Source organism: Poeciliopsis prolifica, unplaced genomic scaffold (assembly GCF_027474105.1).
Source record: "Poeciliopsis prolifica strain line A6 unplaced genomic scaffold, Auburn_PproV2 SCAFFOLD034, whole genome shotgun sequence".
Lineage (NCBI taxonomy): Eukaryota > Metazoa > Chordata > Actinopteri > Cyprinodontiformes > Poeciliidae > Poeciliopsis > Poeciliopsis prolifica.
This window is the reverse complement of record NW_026562409.1, coordinates 2,618,418-2,635,571: the sequence shown is the minus strand read 5'-3', so window position 1 is coordinate 2,635,571 and position 17,154 is coordinate 2,618,418. Positions and strand designations below refer to the sequence as shown.

Sequence of the window (17,154 nt, the reverse complement as noted above, 5' to 3'; positions counted from 1 at the left end):
CACAATCTGAGTCTTTTACTGAAGAAATTGAACGTTCTAAATTGATAGAAGCAGAATCAGGTTTTCCAGCCTGTTCTCTGTGCTGTACTTCTTTTCAACCACCAGATGGCAGCAAAGACCACAGCAGTGGAAAACAAGCGTCGCCATGGAGACGTTTTGTTGATTCCGAGCTTGAATTCAACTGAACGCGGAGGAATCAGTTCACTGTTCTGTTTCAAAGTCTCATAGCTTCTGAATCGACCCACTTCTGTGAACCGACTGGTTCTGATTCGACCCAGACCTGGTCAGATCAGCTAAACCCGGACCCCTGATTTGAAGCTCGCACATGCGTACTAGCGTCTTCTTTAGGTTGGGGATTTGACTGTCTCTCTTTTTAAGGTAAGTTTCCATTTTTCAGCGGCGTTGTTTCGCTTCTTCTTTCATGTCTGCAAATATTAAGTAAGAAAATTATTACAAAATGAAAAGCTTTAAAACATCTCAGGTGAAATTGATGTTTTTTTCTCTTCGCTGAAGTAATTATAGATATCCTGATTCACTGGCTATGATTGTACGTTACACATTAACAAGCAATTACAGTAAATGTGAGATGTGATATAATACATGCTGTTTATTGTTACTATGTTTACATTTATACTGTTTTACATTATGACCTATTGATATAAAGTTGAATAAGCGTTGATTTAAAAACAGTTAATTGATCTTATCTGTTATGCATAAACTCCACTGTAATAGATAAAATAATAAACACTAATGTAATTTTTTTCTTCATTTTTAATTCCTGTTATATTTACAGAAATCAAATGCTTTAAAGCATGAAATGTGGTCATCCATCCACTGAACTTTCTTGCGTTTTCACATTAGTTTCTACCTGACTAACGGAGCTCCTGTATGTCCAGGTGTAGTGATGTCACAGCGCGACATCATTGATTTTTCTGCGCTGGAGAAGGAGCTCAAGGCGGCGGTGGAGTCTGAGAGAAAATACCAGCGGGAAAACCAAGCGAAGCTGAGGGCGGTGAGCCAGGGAGTGGATTACGATCAGTTCAGGTGGATCATCAGGAAGTTTTAGGTCTGGCAGAGAAGATCCAGGAGAGTCTCAGGCAGAATATCAGCAGGAATATGAAGAGTTTCTGATTTCTTAAAGATGAATGGGTCAGTTTACTCTCCTGGAAGCTTGATGGATCCCTGGAAGTATTCCTGGAATCACTTCCTGAATCTTTTCCGAGAGTTTTCTACTGAGCTTCAATGGTCTTTAAAACATCCCAGTGTTCCGTAATCCAACATGACATTTATTTAAATGAAGAGTTCTAGCTAAAATATTCCAGGATGTAAGAAAAACATTTACATTTCTATTGAGGGCTCCTTGGATTGCTTTATGAGAATATATGAGAAAGTTCCATGTTGTCCTGAAATTTTTACAGGACAACAGGAAAATTGTGCAGGATAATTTTCCAGATATTTATTGGATGAGGTCCAGTTACACCAGGATGTTCGGTGATGTCTCCTGGATCTTCCAAGCTGTAGTAATTTATACATTTTAGGCGTTTTCAGTTTAATGATGTGTGTTTCTTTCCCTCAGAGGTCTGGTTCTGACCTCTCACCTGAAGCCTCTGGACAAGAAGGACAGAGACGGAGCTCCACGGAAACAACCATGGAACCCTGTAGCTCCTGGAAACACGTGATGGACGATCACTCCAGGCGGCACGGACCAATCTCCATCCACTATAAACTCTGCTGTTCATTCAGGTTTATGAACAGTTTAGCTTCAGATGTTTTATTTTAAACATCAATTTGATTTTAATCTGTTTATTAAACACCAAGAACTCCACATGTAAGCTCACAGTTTCTAATAAACTTCTCATTTAAAAATTGCTGCAGTTCTTCAGATGTTTTTTGAAGGTTTCACAGAGATCTGGATATTTCTTCAACCATGCAGAGGAAGCCAGCAGGGGGCACTGCAGCAGTCACTTCTGGTGTTTGGTATGAATGTTTAACTCTAAGGCTCTCAGAACAGTTGAGAAAGTCAGGTGTCAGGAATCTCTGAAGGCAGTTGGGTAACTGAAGTGATTCTGGTGTTGCTTAGGACGTGAGAGTAGCTAAACAGGTTGAGGTGCTTCCCAGAGGCCTTTGGGTATCTCTCCAATTTGGTTCAGGTAACTCACAGAAAGCTCCAGGTAATTTGGGAGAATGTGTTTCTCAAAAGGATTTGCATTTCAGATATCTTTTAGTGAAGCTCTGGGTTCTTTTAGAGCGATTCAGGTCTTCAGTCTAATGGGACGATGTGTCTCTGAAGGGGTTATGCCTCCTTCATCTGACCAGGAGCATCTTTAAGGAATGTGTAGGTTTTTTTAAAGAGGTTCATGGATAGTCAAGGAAGTTTTAAATATCACTGAGGGTGATTAGAGGAAGTGAATGGAAAGAAAGTCTCTTTGATGCTTCTGATGACCCAATTTGACTTGATGAGGAACAGGAAGTGGTTTAAACTGAGCAGGTTCACACAGAGCACTAGAAACACGGGGAGGAGCACTCACTCTGACCAATTTCTGCAAGCTCATACTTGGTGCTTTGGGTCTTTCTGGTTGCTGTGAGGAGTGAGTGGTCTGTCTAACAGAGAGGATCTTTGGCTGCAGCAGTAGAGGAAACTTGGAGCTGCAGAGTGAAGTTTGTCAGAAACAGGAGGATCTTCATCACTTCATCACTCTGTTTCCCTCTGGCTTCTGGTGAGTCTCTGATCAATTACAGCTTCAAAAATAACAGAAGATCTGGCAAAGAACCTCCTTCTGGTTCTGTTGGACTCTGTAAAGATAATTGCATGTTGAGTTAGAAACAGTGACAGCAGATGAGATTATTTTTGACCAGTTTAACTTATTCTGCAGGAAAGTTACTTGTATTTGTGTAAGAAGCCTAAATAACCAGTTTTAAACTCAGATCACCTTTTGAAGAGCTAAAATAAGTCTGAAAATGAAGTAAATGAGGTGGCAGAGTGTTGCCGCATAAAGACAGCAGACTCGGTTCTCAGACAGGCTTCTGGGTGAAGTAGTTCCTGAATCTGGTCAAATCAGCAGCAAGTGTTCTTCAAACAGAAACAGACTTAACCGACGCTGGTAATAGAGGCTGTCTAACAATCAGCTGGTTCTGCTGGTTCCCTCCTCTCTGAGGCTTGAAACCCAGCTGGACTTTTCCAGCACCCATTGAGCTGTGGTTCTGAGTGGGTTCATTCTGTCTCTGTCTCCCTGCAGATCAAACCAGTTGATTTCTGTGGACTATCAACTCCGAGATCATGAAGGACCAAAACTATAAGGATGAGGTGACCAAGATTCTGGAGGAAGCTCCAGGCGCCAGGAAAGCTCTGCAGGAAAACTATCAAAACCTGCTCAACGTGGCCGATTACTGTTACAACACCTACACCCAGGTTGGTACCGCTACTGCCACCTTTAAAGCTTCAGAACATCTAAATACCGCCTGCTGAAACCAACCAGTCTAATATTTCTCTGGTGTTTCTAACAGTCAGGTGAAAACAGCAAGAAGGCATTGGAAGAAACTAAAAACTTTGCCACCCAGTCATTAGCCAGTGTTGCATATCAGATCAGCACTCTGGCTAACAGCGTCCTGAGTCTGCTAGACGCTCAGACAAATCAGCTTCGCCAGATGGAGTCCTCCATAAATCTGATTGGTCAGGTGAGTATAAACCTCTCAATTAAAACACATTATATTTACCAGGGTAGACAGGTAGATAAAAGATATTTTGAAAATGTTCTTGAAATGTTCTCACTAAGGGCTTCAGTAGAAGGACTCTGTTCCTCCGGTTGGACTGATTGAAGTTGGAATGAAGTTCAGGGTCCTCCCAGTCGTGAGGCTGTTTACAGGGACAGCCTGAGCAACCAGGGTCTGAATGGATGGATGAATGGAGTCTCTGTTTGCTGCTTCCTTATTGTTTTCTGATCTGCTCAACGCTCTGCTGTGATTTAAGGATCTGTCCAGAAGCATCCATGATCCAGACCTGGACCGCTCTGTGAATGATGGTGTTAAACATCAGGGGGTGCTTTGGAAAGATCAGTGAATGGGGCGAAAACCCCTCTGAAGATATTGTCTTCTCAAAAGTTCACATAAATCTGATCATTTTCTTTTTGTTGTCCTTAGATTTTGGTCTGCAACACCCAGCTGGATCTTTCTGATGATTGTTTATCTTAAACTGAAAGTTAGTCTCTTGTTCAGACTCTTAGCAAAATATTTTCCTGACCGGTTACAACCTCTTCACTCTTGTCTAACTTCTTTTTTATGACCTTTTTAAAGAAAAATCTGAAAAATGTATTGCCTTCTGTCAGTTTATGTTAGGAAACATCATTATGCATAACCTTTGCCATAAGCTGAGGCTTAACCTTGAGGTTAGGTCACAAGGTTGGCCAAGAGACAAGTTTCAAGGTTAGCTTACTCTAGTCTTGGTATCAATGTTCCTATAGTCCAATTCAGTGAATGACTGTTAGTCTGAACCTCCCACCCTTACCATGAGGCAAATTTGACAAGTTACACCTAACATAGGACGAAGCCCTGCATCAAGCCACTTCCTGGATCAGTGGAGTACTTCCTGTTCGGTTAGTGGTCTCTTTGCCTCAGTTGGAAGAGGTCCTAGGGAGATCTGGATTCACTAATTCATCCAGTGTTGAGAAATGGATCATGATTACAGAACTCCTGGGATGAGTTGGATGACCTTCTGGTTTAGGATACCTGGGTTATGCCTCATAAGGGGTTGACCTTGGGGGGACCTTGGATTACAACTCCTCTGCATCAAAACGAGTCACTTAAAGTGACTCATTTTGTGAAATGAGCCACAAAATGATCAGGTTCCCTCCTTTTGGAGGTAATGAGAAGACCTGAGTGGAGACTCTCAGGAGGGATTATTCCCCTTCTGACCTGGGAAAACATTGGCAAGTCTGGGTTGGCTGTCTAACAACCAGTCCTGGATGCCATGGCATCCAGGACTGCTAACCTCTAGGATCCTTCATGATCTTGACTGGGAAGGACAAATGTGTTGTCATTAATTGTCTGATAAAATATCAACTGACTGGAGGGAAGGTATCTTTTGCTGTGACCTCTTTTGTTGTGACTGCTTCCTTAAAACGAAGGTCAGACTAAACTTCCTCATGAAGTTTGATTACTTCAGCTTTTCAAAGTCATGTCTGCGTTTAGTCAAACTTTGAAGGAAAAGTTCAAGACTTTCTCTCCAGACTTTCTCTCGTTATGTTTGTAGTTCAGAATATTTTCACACTCTCTAATTGTTTTCCACAGACCATAGAAATGCATAAAGAGAAAGTTGCACGGAGGGAAATCGGTGCCTTCACGGCAGTCAGACGAGTTCCTCGCAACCATAAGATCATCCCTCCAACTGGCACACAGCCCCGCCTATCGTACAGCCGCCGACCAATCAACTACCAGCAGCTAGACGACATCGGCCATGGCATAAAGGTAGCACTCACCTTCAGTTTAATGTTTTTATTTGACCTTTGGCAGCTCTTCTCGAGTAGGTTAGCTTAAATCTTATTGCCTTGGATGAAAAGCTATAGAGCAGGAGGGTTAGTCCAGTTTAGGCTGGTTGATGGGAGTCAGCATTCTGGTTATTAAAAGATACACAAAGCAACATTTACACCCAAAAAGAAACAGCAGAGAGCAGAAGTGAAGCATTGTTAGCTGCGAACGGCAAGCTAACAGGAAGTCTCTTCTGCACAGAACCACAGAAGCAGAATTAATGCTGCAAAAAGTTTCCTTTTCAGACTCCAAGTGACACTACTTCTCTTTTCAGATTTATCAGTTCTCATTTGAAAATTAACAAACAGTGTCAAAACAATGTAGCAGCAAAACTGATACAGCTTAAACATCTCAGTAAAGATCCACCTGTAAATTTTCTTCCAGTGGACCTGAGTAAAAACAGTTTTCATAAAATTAAGCCAAGAAAAATTTGCATCAGATGAATAATATTTTCTCAAGGAGATTGTCTGAAAGACCTGACCCAGGACCTTTGGTGGCTTTTCTTTATGTATCAGTTCAGTTCCAAAACTTTGAAACCAACCATTCAGGAGCATCATTGTTCTGCTACTAACTTTGAGCTATTTACCTTAAACTCAAATCTTTGCTTTGCGTAGTTCTAGGCCACCCTCACCCATTAAAACTGCCACATTTCTAAAGACAAAAGCAAAGTGAGAAACAAGGATTCTCAATGTTAATCTGAGAAGAAAGAGACAAGCAAAAGAAGATATTACAAAATATTTTAAAACTCAAATTAAACGTATTTTAAATCTTCTTTAATTTTTTTCTGAAATCAGTTGAGATCAAAACTGAAATGTAAGCTTCTATATTGGATTGTAGGGGTGACACTGCAAAAACACAACAAGTTATCAATTCTTTTTCACTTCCTTTTAGTGCGAAAAGCTTATTGCACTAAAAGGAAGTGCAATTATTGCACAAAATATATTTTCTTTTAAAGGCAATAATTACTTAATATTGATGAAATAGTACTAGTTCTGCTGACTTATTAATTTACTTGCAACATTAGAAAAATGTTGCACATTATGAGGCTAAGTTTTAAAGATGGATGAATTTTCTTTGCAGTTCACAACAAAAAAAGGACAAAGCTCTTAACCCCCATCACCCCCTCAGACACACACACACACACACACACACACACACACACACACACACACACACACACACACACACACACACACACACACACACACATATGCATGGTTGTGTATCTTCAATAAACCCCCTGCTCTTTGGGGACACCAACCTAGACTCTGACTAATTCTGATTAATTTAGCAGAAAAACACACTCAGACAGCCCTGTTAGCACCAACATCCACCTCTACACAGCGTCTGTCCCTGTGATGTCCACGGGGTCTGAATGTCCCGCCGGACTTCACACACACACACACACACACACACACACACACACACACACACACACACACACACACCACACACACACACACACACACACACACACACACACACACCCTGAGCTGAGGCTCTTTGTTGGCCGTGGGAAAATGTTTGGAGAGACTAATTAGAGCTGCTGAAAGCTAAGGGCTCCATTCATGTTCACCCTGCTCTGTGTTTGCCCCCTCGTCCCTGCAGGTCTCTGGGAAACAGCCGGAGAAAACGGGAACAATCCGGAAACACGGAGCCTCCATCAGGTCTGCTTCTCCTCCTCTGCTGAGCTTCTGTACTCAGCAGTTTCTTGTTTTCGCAGCAAAGACTCACACAGGAAGTCTGACTGCAGTTTCATGTGTGTCTGTTTCAGGTCCAACAAAGCCCCTGAGCCAGTTCAGTGCCCTGTGGCTCCCCCTGCTGGAGGGTAAGAGCCAGGTTCATGTCTCAGCCGAATGAGGCCTGCGTAGCTTAGAAAATTGTTTCACTTAATTTTTAATTTCAAAACTAATAAATCTCCTTTGTTTGGTATGCAAAAGAAAATAACAAAATAATTATCATTAAATAAGTCTGATCTTTTGGTGATAATGCTGATTTTTTTCAAATATAAAGACAATTGCAGGTCTTCAAGCTTTTTAATTTTTTTTTTCTAATAATTAAATTTGATAGTATAACTTTCTCAGAAATTGCAGTCGGATAATAAATTAAATTGGCATAGAAATATTTTTATAAAAACATGCTTTCTGGGAAATTCATAACCATTGTATCCGTCTTTAGGTCAGACCAAAATTTTATTTCAACATGTAAGAGAGACATTTTTTTATTTTCTCCTCATATTTTTAAGATCTTCAGCCAAAATTTAGATTATTTGGGTCTGAATTCCATGTAGTTAAATCCCCACAATTTGGGACGTTAGGATGAAAAAAATCATGAAAACAAACATGTTTTATTGAATTATTAGAGCAAAATTGCCATTAAAATAAAGAAACAAGAATGACCCAATCAGTGATCCTTGAGGTATTCCACAAGTTATATCTCATCACCTTCCTGGCTCTAAGTCAATGCTTTTTTGTTTGGTTGTTTTTTTTTGTTTTTTGTTTTGCTAAAACAGAGATGGTGGTTTTGACAAAATCACATTAGACAAAATAAATAAATAAAATCTACTTATGCTACTATTGTAGGAAGGTAATGATTCCTAAATGCAGATTTCCCAGATCTCAGTTTCCTTCTTGTGGCTATGATTGATGGCTGATCAATTAATCAGTCATCATTTTCATCTGACTCGGTTATTTAATCATCATGATTCTCCCTCTAAGGTCCAGCTTTGGGAAACCTGTAGCTCCGCCCACTATCCCCCCCATTGGCCAGGCTCCACCTGACTGTGACATCCTCACCAGTTTGCTGGATGAAGCTCCACTTCCTCCTCCTCTCCCTGATGAGGCTTCGCCTCAGAGTGGGGGCGTCATCTCCGGCCTGCCCCCTCCTCCTCCGCCTCCTGATTCCTCAGGAGTGATGGTGGCTCCAACAGCTCCTCCTCCTCCTCCTCCTCCTGGCTCCTCAGGGGTTGTGATCAGTCAAAGTGCTCCACCTCCTCCTCCAGCACCTCCTCTGCCTCCTTCTTCTGGGGTTGTGATCAATAACAGTGCTCCTGATCCTCCTCCAATCGCACCGCTCACCCTGGAAACAGGTGATAAAATCAGAACGTGTTCTCACGACAAACTGAATCATCAAAGCCAAAATTTAAATGTAAACACAACCCATATTATGCCAAACAAACACAATAGGGATTGCTGTTGTATTTTACTCATTTCTTATCAGACGTCATAATTGTTTTTTTTCTGGCCATTTCTCCATTTCTGTTATAAATGGAGAACCCTAACCCCTAACCCTAACCCCTGACCCCTGACCCTAACCCCAACCCTAAAATAATGTTTCAACCATGTTGGTATCTTCTTAAATGTCATATTTTAAAATTAGATATTTAATGAGCAAGCTAAATTTTTGAATTGCAATGTAAATGATTATCTCACAACTAAATCTTTAGTTTACAAACTAAATATTTCACACTGATATAAATATTTAGTTAGCAAGCTAAACATTAAACTTCAAACTAAATACTTAGCTCCAGAAAGACTTTTTTTTTGCCAAATACACAAACTAATTTCTCTGCTCTTACAGTAATTGGAAACATTTGCAGATTTCAGTGTGAGGCCTCATGTCTGTGTTTCTGACAAAAGAGTGGTGCTGTGGGCTCTCCATCAGTTACCATAGCAACCAGTGGCTCACTCTAACATTCAACTCTGACTACCTATGCTACTGATTTTACTTAAATTCACGTTTGTGTTTTATGTATTCTGTACTTTGACGCCCCCTGCAGGTTTAAAATATTGTTTTATTCAAATTAATTAAATCTCAAAATAATCAGGGTTTTGCATTGTAATCATACCGATTCCGGTATTGCAAGAAATTAATGCTAATATTACTCTCAAGTAATTGTTAAAAATAAATTATTCTAATCCTGATTTTATTAATTTGGTTATTATTTTATGAAATAACTGAGCATCTTCATCTGATCTAAGCTGATTTTTGTCTTTGTGGATTAAACAAAAAGAAGTCCTGTGACATCATAATGACATCATCTCTATTGTCTTTCCTCAGTGGTGGAGGAGAACAGCGTGCCACCTTCTCCCCCTCCCCCTCCCTCTGATAATGATGGCTTCCCGCCATTACCCAATGACGGCTCAGATTTTCTGGCCCCGCCCCCACCGCCTCCACCTCCCCAGGAAGGAGACGGTAATACCATATTTTAGTTGGATCAACTTTTAGAATTTTTTTTGGGTCCATCATAAACAGCAATCAGACAGGAAGTGGGGAAGACAATCAGCAAAGTGGGGAATCGAACCCCCGACTCGTCATTCCTCAGTTGTTTCACTTTCTGTTTCTTCTCTGCTGCTTATTTGCAGTTTTTACTTCTTCTGTGGTATTTTTCAGTGACCCTCACATCTCGGAGGAGTCGCCGCCGGCGCTCGCCTCCAACCACTCGCTCTGTCTCTCTGAGGGTCCGCTCAGGCCCAGCCTCTCGCTGCCGCTACACTCGCTCTCTCTTCTTGCCTGCAGTCCAGTCATGTAAGCTGCTGTCGTCCAATCAGAACTCAGGAGATGCTGACGATGGATCACTGATTAGTTTTAGGGTCGTCAGGTTGTTCATAACTAACACAGTTATAAACGGTGTTGGATTAAATTCCTGGAGTGACTGAAGTTGGAGGACATTTTAGGAAAATGCCCGTCGTGTGACCATGTCCCATCTGAACCATGGATGTTCAGATGTTTATGAATGGTCGAGATACTGATTAAAACTTCAGATGTCGGTGAACAGTTCAGAATGTTCAGATGTCGGTGAACAGTTCAGAATGTTCAGATGTCGGTGAACAGTTCAGAATGTTCAGATGTCGGTGAACAGTTCAGAATGTTCAGATGTCGGTGAACAGTTCAGAATGTTCAGATGTCGGCGAACAGTTCAGAATGTTCAGATGTCGGCGAACAGTTCAGAATGTTCAGATGTCGGCGAACTGTTCAGAATGTTCAGATGTCGGCGAACAGTTCAGAATGTTCAGATGTCGGCGAACAGTTCAGAATGTTCAGATGTCGGTGAACAGTTCAGAATGTTCAGATGTCGGTGAACAGTTCAGAATGTTCAGATGTTGGTGAACAGTTCAGAATATCCATATGAACAGTTCATGTCAGTTTCAGGTCAGATGTTGGCTCCTGGTTCTCTAAACTGACTCGGCTTCTCTCTGTGTGTCAGTCAGGATTCCCCCTCCTCCTCCCTATCCTCCCCCTCATGCCCCTCCAGAGCCCAGCGCTTCTTCGTCCTCCTCTTCCTCTTCTCCCTTCCCCCTGCTCTCTCGCTCTTCCTCTGCCTCCTCTCGGCTCTGCTTACCTGCTCGTCTTGAACACCTGGGTAAGGAACCAGTAGTGGTACTGCTGTAGATGTAGCACAACTAACTATAGAAGAGCATTGTGTAGCAGTGCTACTCATCTCTAAGTGTGTAGTACAAATGTAGTAAAACAGATATGTAACACAGAGCCGCTCTGTTCATGGCTCCTGTACTCTCGTAGATCTTCAGATCTTAGCCCCGCCCCCTCCTCTTCCATTGGATGATATTGGAGAATTTGATGACATCACGCCGCCCCTTCCTCCTCCAGTGGACTATGACATCAACGCTCCCCCAGACTACCTGGAGAAAGGTGCCACCAGCCGCCCCACCATGGCGCTGCACTGTTACAGTGAGATGTTACTGATCATGCACTTCCTCTTTTTGTCCTAGTGGTGGCGCTGTATACTTACGAGGCCTCCAAGCCTGACGACCTCCCTCTAACTGAGGGGGACATCATCTACGTGATGCGTCGCCATGACGACGGCTGGTATGAGGGCGTCTGTAATGGCCGGGAGGGCTTCTTCCCGAACAACTACGTCCAGACATGTGACTAGATGAAGCCACGCCCCTTTTCTGTTGCTATGGAGTTGCTTATTTTTCTGTTTTACTCATCAAACAAGTTATAGAGAAACATTATTATTCCAGCTGTTAGTAGGTCATTAATATTTGTCTGAGTGTAAATAACGGAAATAAAAGTGTTTTACCTGAAAAGCTCCCAGGTGGTTCTGTCTGTTTTGTGTTCTGACCATCAGAGGGCGCTGTTTCCTCTCTTTTCTGACTGCAAAACTATTACCGTCAAATTAAAAAAAAATTTCAAAGCCATGAGAAATATGGTCCCAATTCAGGATATATATTTTTTAAATCACTAAAATGAAATAACATATAAATTTCTTAATCATTGATTTATAATTTTTTATTGTAAAATCTAATCTGTTTTTTTTTTATTTTTTAAATGAAGTATTAGGGCCAAGTTTAGAAAAAAAGTAATTAAGAGAATAAAGTCATAATATAAACAGAATAAAATTATTAAATATTACATATTGCAAGAAAAAAGTTATATGACAATAAATCCATAATATTATGAGAATTAAGTCATATGAGAGTAAGTCATAATAATACAAGTATAAAGTCATAATTATCAAAACAGTTAATAATAACACAATAATTATGATTTGTATGACAAGACTTTGTCATACAAAAAACATAAAAAAAATTATAATAAAAAATTTGCATGACAAAAAGTCTTATAAATATGAGAATAAAATCATAATAATACATGAATGAAGTCAAAAATTAAGAAAAATGTACTGATATTGACAAAATGACAGAATATTTGTAGAATGAAGTAATAATTTTATAATCATACACAAATTAAAATGAGAAATATTGAGCATATTGTGAAGCTGTACTTCACAATAAAGTATATCTGTATAAATTTTACAGATATATTCAAAGTTTTAACAACTTTTTGAACTTTTTCTGGTATTTTTATCTTTATTTTGCTAATATTTCAATTTCATTCTAACTTATTTGTAATTAAAAAATAAATCTCAGTCTGGTCTTAAGCCATTATAATCATAATACATTAAAAATAATTTCTTAAACTGTGATTTTACATGCTTATGTTTCTGCATGGCTACCAGTCAAATTTATGAAGCTGCTTTGCTCCTGAAAAGCAGAAAAGTTTCTGTTAAGACTTTAGGAATCCTACTGCAAAAAAAAAAACAAAACCAGAAGGCATGAGGCAACATTTATGCTAAACAAATGTAAAAATTGTTGAATAATGAATAAAAGTAAGAAAAAACATTGTAAAAGTTGATGTTTCTGTTGGTTTGCATTGGGATTCCCCGCAGAGAAGCTCAAGCTGTCAGGGGTTAAAACTGTGACGTTTGATTGGCCAACAGACGTGTTGGCCATGTTTAATGAGGAGAAACGTTCAGTCCCTTCATGCCAGCAGATGTTTCACTCTGAGTGGTTCTTGTTTTTGATTTTCTACCACAAAAATCTCAGATTTATTCCTGAGAGGTGACTCAATCTGTTCCACTGAATTCCATATAAATTCTAGTGAGTTGCATAAACCGATACTTTTCATTTCATTACTCTCAAGGGAGTTTCAACTTTTTTTACTTTTTTTGTTTTGCTTGTTCAGGTTTCCTATGTTGGTTTCCTTCCTGCAGCTGCTGGAGCCTTGCAACGCGACAATTTCACTTCCTTTAACTGAGCAAAGTGAGTCAGGGCGATCAGAGGGAGCTGGTTTTCATGTCATCATGGATTCTGGCTCGGTTCTGGAGTTTTAAGAGGCTCAAAACACAGAAATCCGTGAGAAGGAACAAGTCCTTCTGCTTTTTTCGCAGTAAAAGTTTGCTTCACGTCTGTTTTCTGTTTCTCAGGTTCATAGCCAAATTAAAGCCATAAAAAGATTGTTAATCCACCAAATCCCAGATTCAAACATGTTGGTTTCATGGCTCTCTTCAGGTTTCTGTGGCTTCATTCAATCTGTGGAAAAATATGACCAACTAGAAAATGAAAGGAACCTCACCTAGAAAGTGACATGAAAACCAAAAGCTTGAAACCAGTCAGGCAACCAAGTCTTTGTTCGAGAACGCAGCGAACAGGAGCATCACGGTTTAAAACCAAAGGTCAGTCTGTGAAGGCTGGAGTCAGGGGATCTCCAAAACCACAGCCTTGTGGGTGTTTCCACAGTGACCAAGGTCCACTGACTCACACGATGGTTCTGACCGAAGTAAGCAACTCTGAAAACACCAACACAGGATTTATCATTGTCAGAGCAGAACCAAGGAACAGGAGCAATGTTCAGATGTTCATTAACATTCCAGACTGTGCAGACATTCACGAACAGTTCAGATGTTCATTAACAGTTCAGATGTTCATTAACAGTTCAGATGTTCATTAACAGTTCAAGATGTTCATTAACAGTTCAGATGTTGACGAACAGTTCAGATGTTGATGAACAGTTCAAGATGTTCATTAACAGTTCAAGATGTTGACGAACAGTTCAGATGTTGACGAACAGTTCAGATGTTGATGAACAGTTCAGATGTTGATGAACAGTTCAGATGTTGAACAGTTCAGATGTTGATGAACAGTTCAGATGTTCACGAACAGTTCAGATGTTGATGAACAGTTCAGATGTTGATGAACAGTTCAGATGTTGAACAGTTCAGATGTTGATGAACAGTTCAGATGTTCACGAACAGTTCAGATGTTGATGAACAGTTCAGATGTTGATGAACAGTTCAGATATTCACGAACAGTTCAGATGTTAATTAACAGTTCAGATGTTGACGAACAGTTCAGATGTTGATGAACAGTTCAGATGTTCACGAACAGTTCAGATGTTGATGAACAGTTCAGATGTTGATGAACAGTTCAGATGTTCACGAACAGTTCAGATGTTGATGAACAGTTCAGATGTTGAACAGTTCAGATGTTCATTAACAGTTCAGATGTTCATTAACAGTTCAAGATGTTCATTAACAGTTCAGATGTTGATGAACAGTTCAAGATGTTCATTAACAGTTCAAGATGTTGACGAACAGTTCAGATGTTGACGAACAGTTCAGATGTTGATGAACAGTTCAGATGTTGATGAACAGTTCAGATGTTGAACAGTTCAGATGTTGATGAACAGTTCAGATGTTCACGAACAGTTCAGATGTTGATGAACAGTTCAGATGTTGATGAACAGTTCAGATATTCACGAACAGTTCAGATGTTAATTAACAGTTCAGATGTTGACGAACAGTTCAGATGTTGATGAACAGTTCAGATGTTCACGAACAGTTCAGATGTTGATGAACAGTTCAGATGTTGATGAACAGTTCAGATGTTCACGAACAGTTCAGATGTTGATGAACAGTTCAGATGTTGAACAGTTCAGATGTTGATGAACAGTTCAGATGTTCACGAACAGTTCAGATGTTGATGAACAGTTCAGATGTTGATGAACAGTTCAGATGTTGATGAACAGTTCAGATGTTGACGAACAGTTCAGATGTTGACGAACAGTTCAGATGTAGATGAACAGTTCAGATGTTGATGAACAGTTCAAGATGTTCATTAACAGTTCAAGATGTTGACGAACAGTTCAGATGTAGATGAACAGTTCAGAATGCGTTGGGGAATGAAATAACCAAAACAGATCATCACACCTAACATACCGTGAGGATAACATCCTCCTGGCATGCAGGTGTCTTTGGGGAGGCAGTTAAGGGGTTAAAGTCTGGCCTGTTTGCCTCAGTTGATTCTGTCTCTGTGTCTCTTTAAGGCTGAAATGTTCTGAGGAAACCGCGCCTTTTCCCCCCCTCACCCGACCAGAATCTGGACCCAGTTCTCAGACACAGAGGTCCGCAGAAAGCTGTTGTTCCTCAGGAGCTCCAAACAAGTGAGTCACTTTTGTTTGAATGATTCTCCTTGGTTCTGGTTGGTGTTTCCAGGTCTGAGCCAGAATTCATCCAAGAAGTTCAGTTATGTACAGAGTTCTTGAAGAATAGACCCAGAACCTCAGATCCAAAACGCCCGTGGTCTCCAGGTGCTGGAACACCTTCTGTGTTGCATGATTTGTTGCTTTTTGAGCTGCAGAACTCAACATGTGGGATTTTCTCAGGAGGCTGATTGTGTAACTGTGAAAGACTGAGAAGCGTGATTTGATGGCGGAAACAGGATGTTGCTGTCAGACTCTGAAAAAATGCTGCAACGTTTCTGAACTGACAAAAATTGATTCTTTGCTGAAATAAATCTAACATAACAGTAACTGATCAACTAATTAGTTTTAATTTATTAAAGTAAAAATATACTCCTTTATTGGTTAGTTTTTAGCATTTACTTTGGATGGACATGTGCATTTCCTTTAACTTCAGCATTTCCGTGTTTGTTTCCCTGAACAGGTTCTAGAAATGTCCATCCCGACTCACCGCCAGTGCAAAGTGGAGATTCAGAACAAGACGTCCAGCTTCACACTGTGTGAGCCGCTGTGAGTTTAAAAAAATAAAACACTCACACGCACGCACGCACGCACGCACGAACACACAGACACACTCATATATATACAGAACCAGAAAACTAAATCTTACCAAGTATATCTGCCTGGTTTCAATGCAAATATCTTAATACACTTGAAATAAAACAAAATCAACTTATCTTCTGCAGAGAAGATGAAAGCAGAGTGTTGGTCTGTTTTGTTTATGTGCGACTGTCGCCAGTCTCAGATGTAAAGGCTATATTAGCATGTTAGTAGATGAAAGAGCGACGGACACAGAGTCATATTTCCATAATTAGTTTTTCTGATTGATAGACTGATTCTGTGTTAAACGGTTTGGACAGAAATGGCTTAAAACTCGAATTCAGGTCAGTTAAATTCTATAAAAGGAAATGTAGCAGCTGGTAGAACTGTTTTCTGTTAGACGTTAACTGCTTGTTTAGTAATTGGTCACTGCAATTGTAACTTTGTAGCTGAAATAAACTTGTAAACTAAAACTTGATGCAGAGGTGGAATGAAACTCTGAGTGTCGGAATCAGTTGTTATTGATCTCTTTCTGTCTGTGTTCAGTGTTCATCTCTTCAGTGGGAACTGTGAGTCTCCTCTGCCTCCAACTCTCCGTCCGTCTGAATCCGGCACCGCGCTCTTCATCAAGACGCCCCACACGGCCTGCGGCTCGGTGGCCGTCTTCACCTACGACATCCTGCAGGAGTCGACCAAGCAGAACCGCGGCCGCCTGGCCGTCATGTTCTCCGTTCCCTACGACTTCAACATCTACTCCAACTGGTACGCCGTGGGAGCCTTCAGCAAGGACAAACTCTGCGATGAGGAGCTCTACAAGGAGATGTACTACGCCTCGCAGCGCGGGTTTGTCCGAGGGAAAGCCAAAGGGTCCAGTCTGACCCACAGAGCGGGACATGTGACCATCAGGGCCAGCATGTCCGACAGCTATCAGCCCGTCCTGAAGGTGGAGCTCTGTGACAACTGAGACCGGCTGCTTCCTCCTGCCCGGTTTATCCAGTTTATCAGTTAGCATAACCATCATCATCTGTGTCGATTGCCACTTCTGTACTTTGGTTGGTCCTACTTTGTGAAGTGGAAGGTTACACCCTGCTTGTTTCCTGTCTCTGATGAACTTATAAAATAATTAGGTTCTTATGCAAATATGCTATGAGGCTCCATGCAAACAATGTTGTTGTGTATGATACACCAGGTCAAATAAAATAATGTTCAAGCAGATAACTGGAAGTAGCACATGGCAACCCGTCTTCTTTTTCTTCTTCTTCTTTTACTTAT

At 40.7% G+C, this 17,154-nt stretch overlaps 3 protein-coding genes across 4 annotated transcripts; all 3 read left to right on the top strand.

Moving 5' to 3' along the window:
- The first annotated feature begins 142 nt into the window (after window positions 1-142).
- ccdc103 (coiled-coil domain containing 103) lies at window positions 143-1,874 on the top strand. Its single transcript, XM_055052001.1, has 3 exons — window positions 143-378; window positions 897-1,044; window positions 1,577-1,874. Exons 2-3 carry the CDS (start codon window positions 905-907, stop codon window positions 1,677-1,679), a joined length of 243 nt encoding a protein of 80 aa, XP_054907976.1. The 5' UTR covers window positions 143-378; window positions 897-904; the 3' UTR covers window positions 1,680-1,874.
- A 99-nt stretch (window positions 1,875-1,973) lies between these two features.
- abi3a (ABI family, member 3a) lies at window positions 1,974-11,575 on the top strand. 2 transcript variants are annotated; one of them, XM_055051999.1, is made up of 12 exons: window positions 1,974-2,717; window positions 3,237-3,409; window positions 3,505-3,675; window positions 5,284-5,460; window positions 7,129-7,187; window positions 7,295-7,348; window positions 8,238-8,608; window positions 9,580-9,714; window positions 9,913-10,047; window positions 10,727-10,882; window positions 11,041-11,169; window positions 11,250-11,575. In XM_055051999.1, the coding sequence occupies exons 2-12, from the start codon at window positions 3,278-3,280 to the stop codon at window positions 11,411-11,413; spliced, it is 1,683 nt and encodes a 560-aa protein (XP_054907974.1). In that variant the 5' UTR covers window positions 1,974-2,717; window positions 3,237-3,277; the 3' UTR covers window positions 11,414-11,575. The 2 variants fall into 2 exon arrangements, with proteins under 2 accessions (XP_054907974.1, XP_054907975.1); XM_055052000.1 differs by lacking the exons at window positions 9,913-10,047; window positions 10,727-10,882.
- A 3,563-nt stretch (window positions 11,576-15,138) lies between these two features.
- LOC129373959 (DELTA-sagatoxin-Srs1a-like) lies at window positions 15,139-17,109 on the top strand. The gene is made up of 3 exons (XM_055052134.1): window positions 15,139-15,264; window positions 15,767-15,852; window positions 16,429-17,109. Exons 2-3 carry the CDS (start codon window positions 15,776-15,778, stop codon window positions 16,844-16,846), a joined length of 495 nt encoding a protein of 164 aa, XP_054908109.1. The 5' UTR covers window positions 15,139-15,264; window positions 15,767-15,775; the 3' UTR covers window positions 16,847-17,109.
- The last annotated feature ends 45 nt before the right edge of the window (window positions 17,110-17,154 follow it).

Bases quoted from the DNA above. Each gene is read 5' to 3' on its own strand.
- LOC129373959 (XM_055052134.1), top strand. From the start codon at position 15,776: ATGTCCATCCCGACTCACCGCCAGTGCAAAGTGGAGATTCAGAACAAG. The intron at 15,853-16,428 runs GTGAGTTTAAAA...GTCTGTGTTCAG, and splicing joins TTCACACTGTGTGAGCCGCT to TGTTCATCTCTTCAGTGGGA.
- ccdc103 (XM_055052001.1), top strand. From the start codon at position 905: ATGTCACAGCGCGACATCATTGATTTTTCTGCGCTGGAGAAGGAGCTC. The intron at 1,045-1,576 runs GTGGATCATCAG...TCTTTCCCTCAG, and splicing joins GTGGATTACGATCAGTTCAG to AGGTCTGGTTCTGACCTCTC.
- abi3a (XM_055051999.1), top strand. From the start codon at position 3,278: ATGAAGGACCAAAACTATAAGGATGAGGTGACCAAGATTCTGGAGGAA. The intron at 10,048-10,726 runs GTAAGCTGCTGT...TCTGTGTGTCAG, and splicing joins CTTGCCTGCAGTCCAGTCAT to TCAGGATTCCCCCTCCTCCT. The intron at 11,170-11,249 runs GTGCCACCAGCC...TTTTTGTCCTAG, and splicing joins CCCAGACTACCTGGAGAAAG to TGGTGGCGCTGTATACTTAC.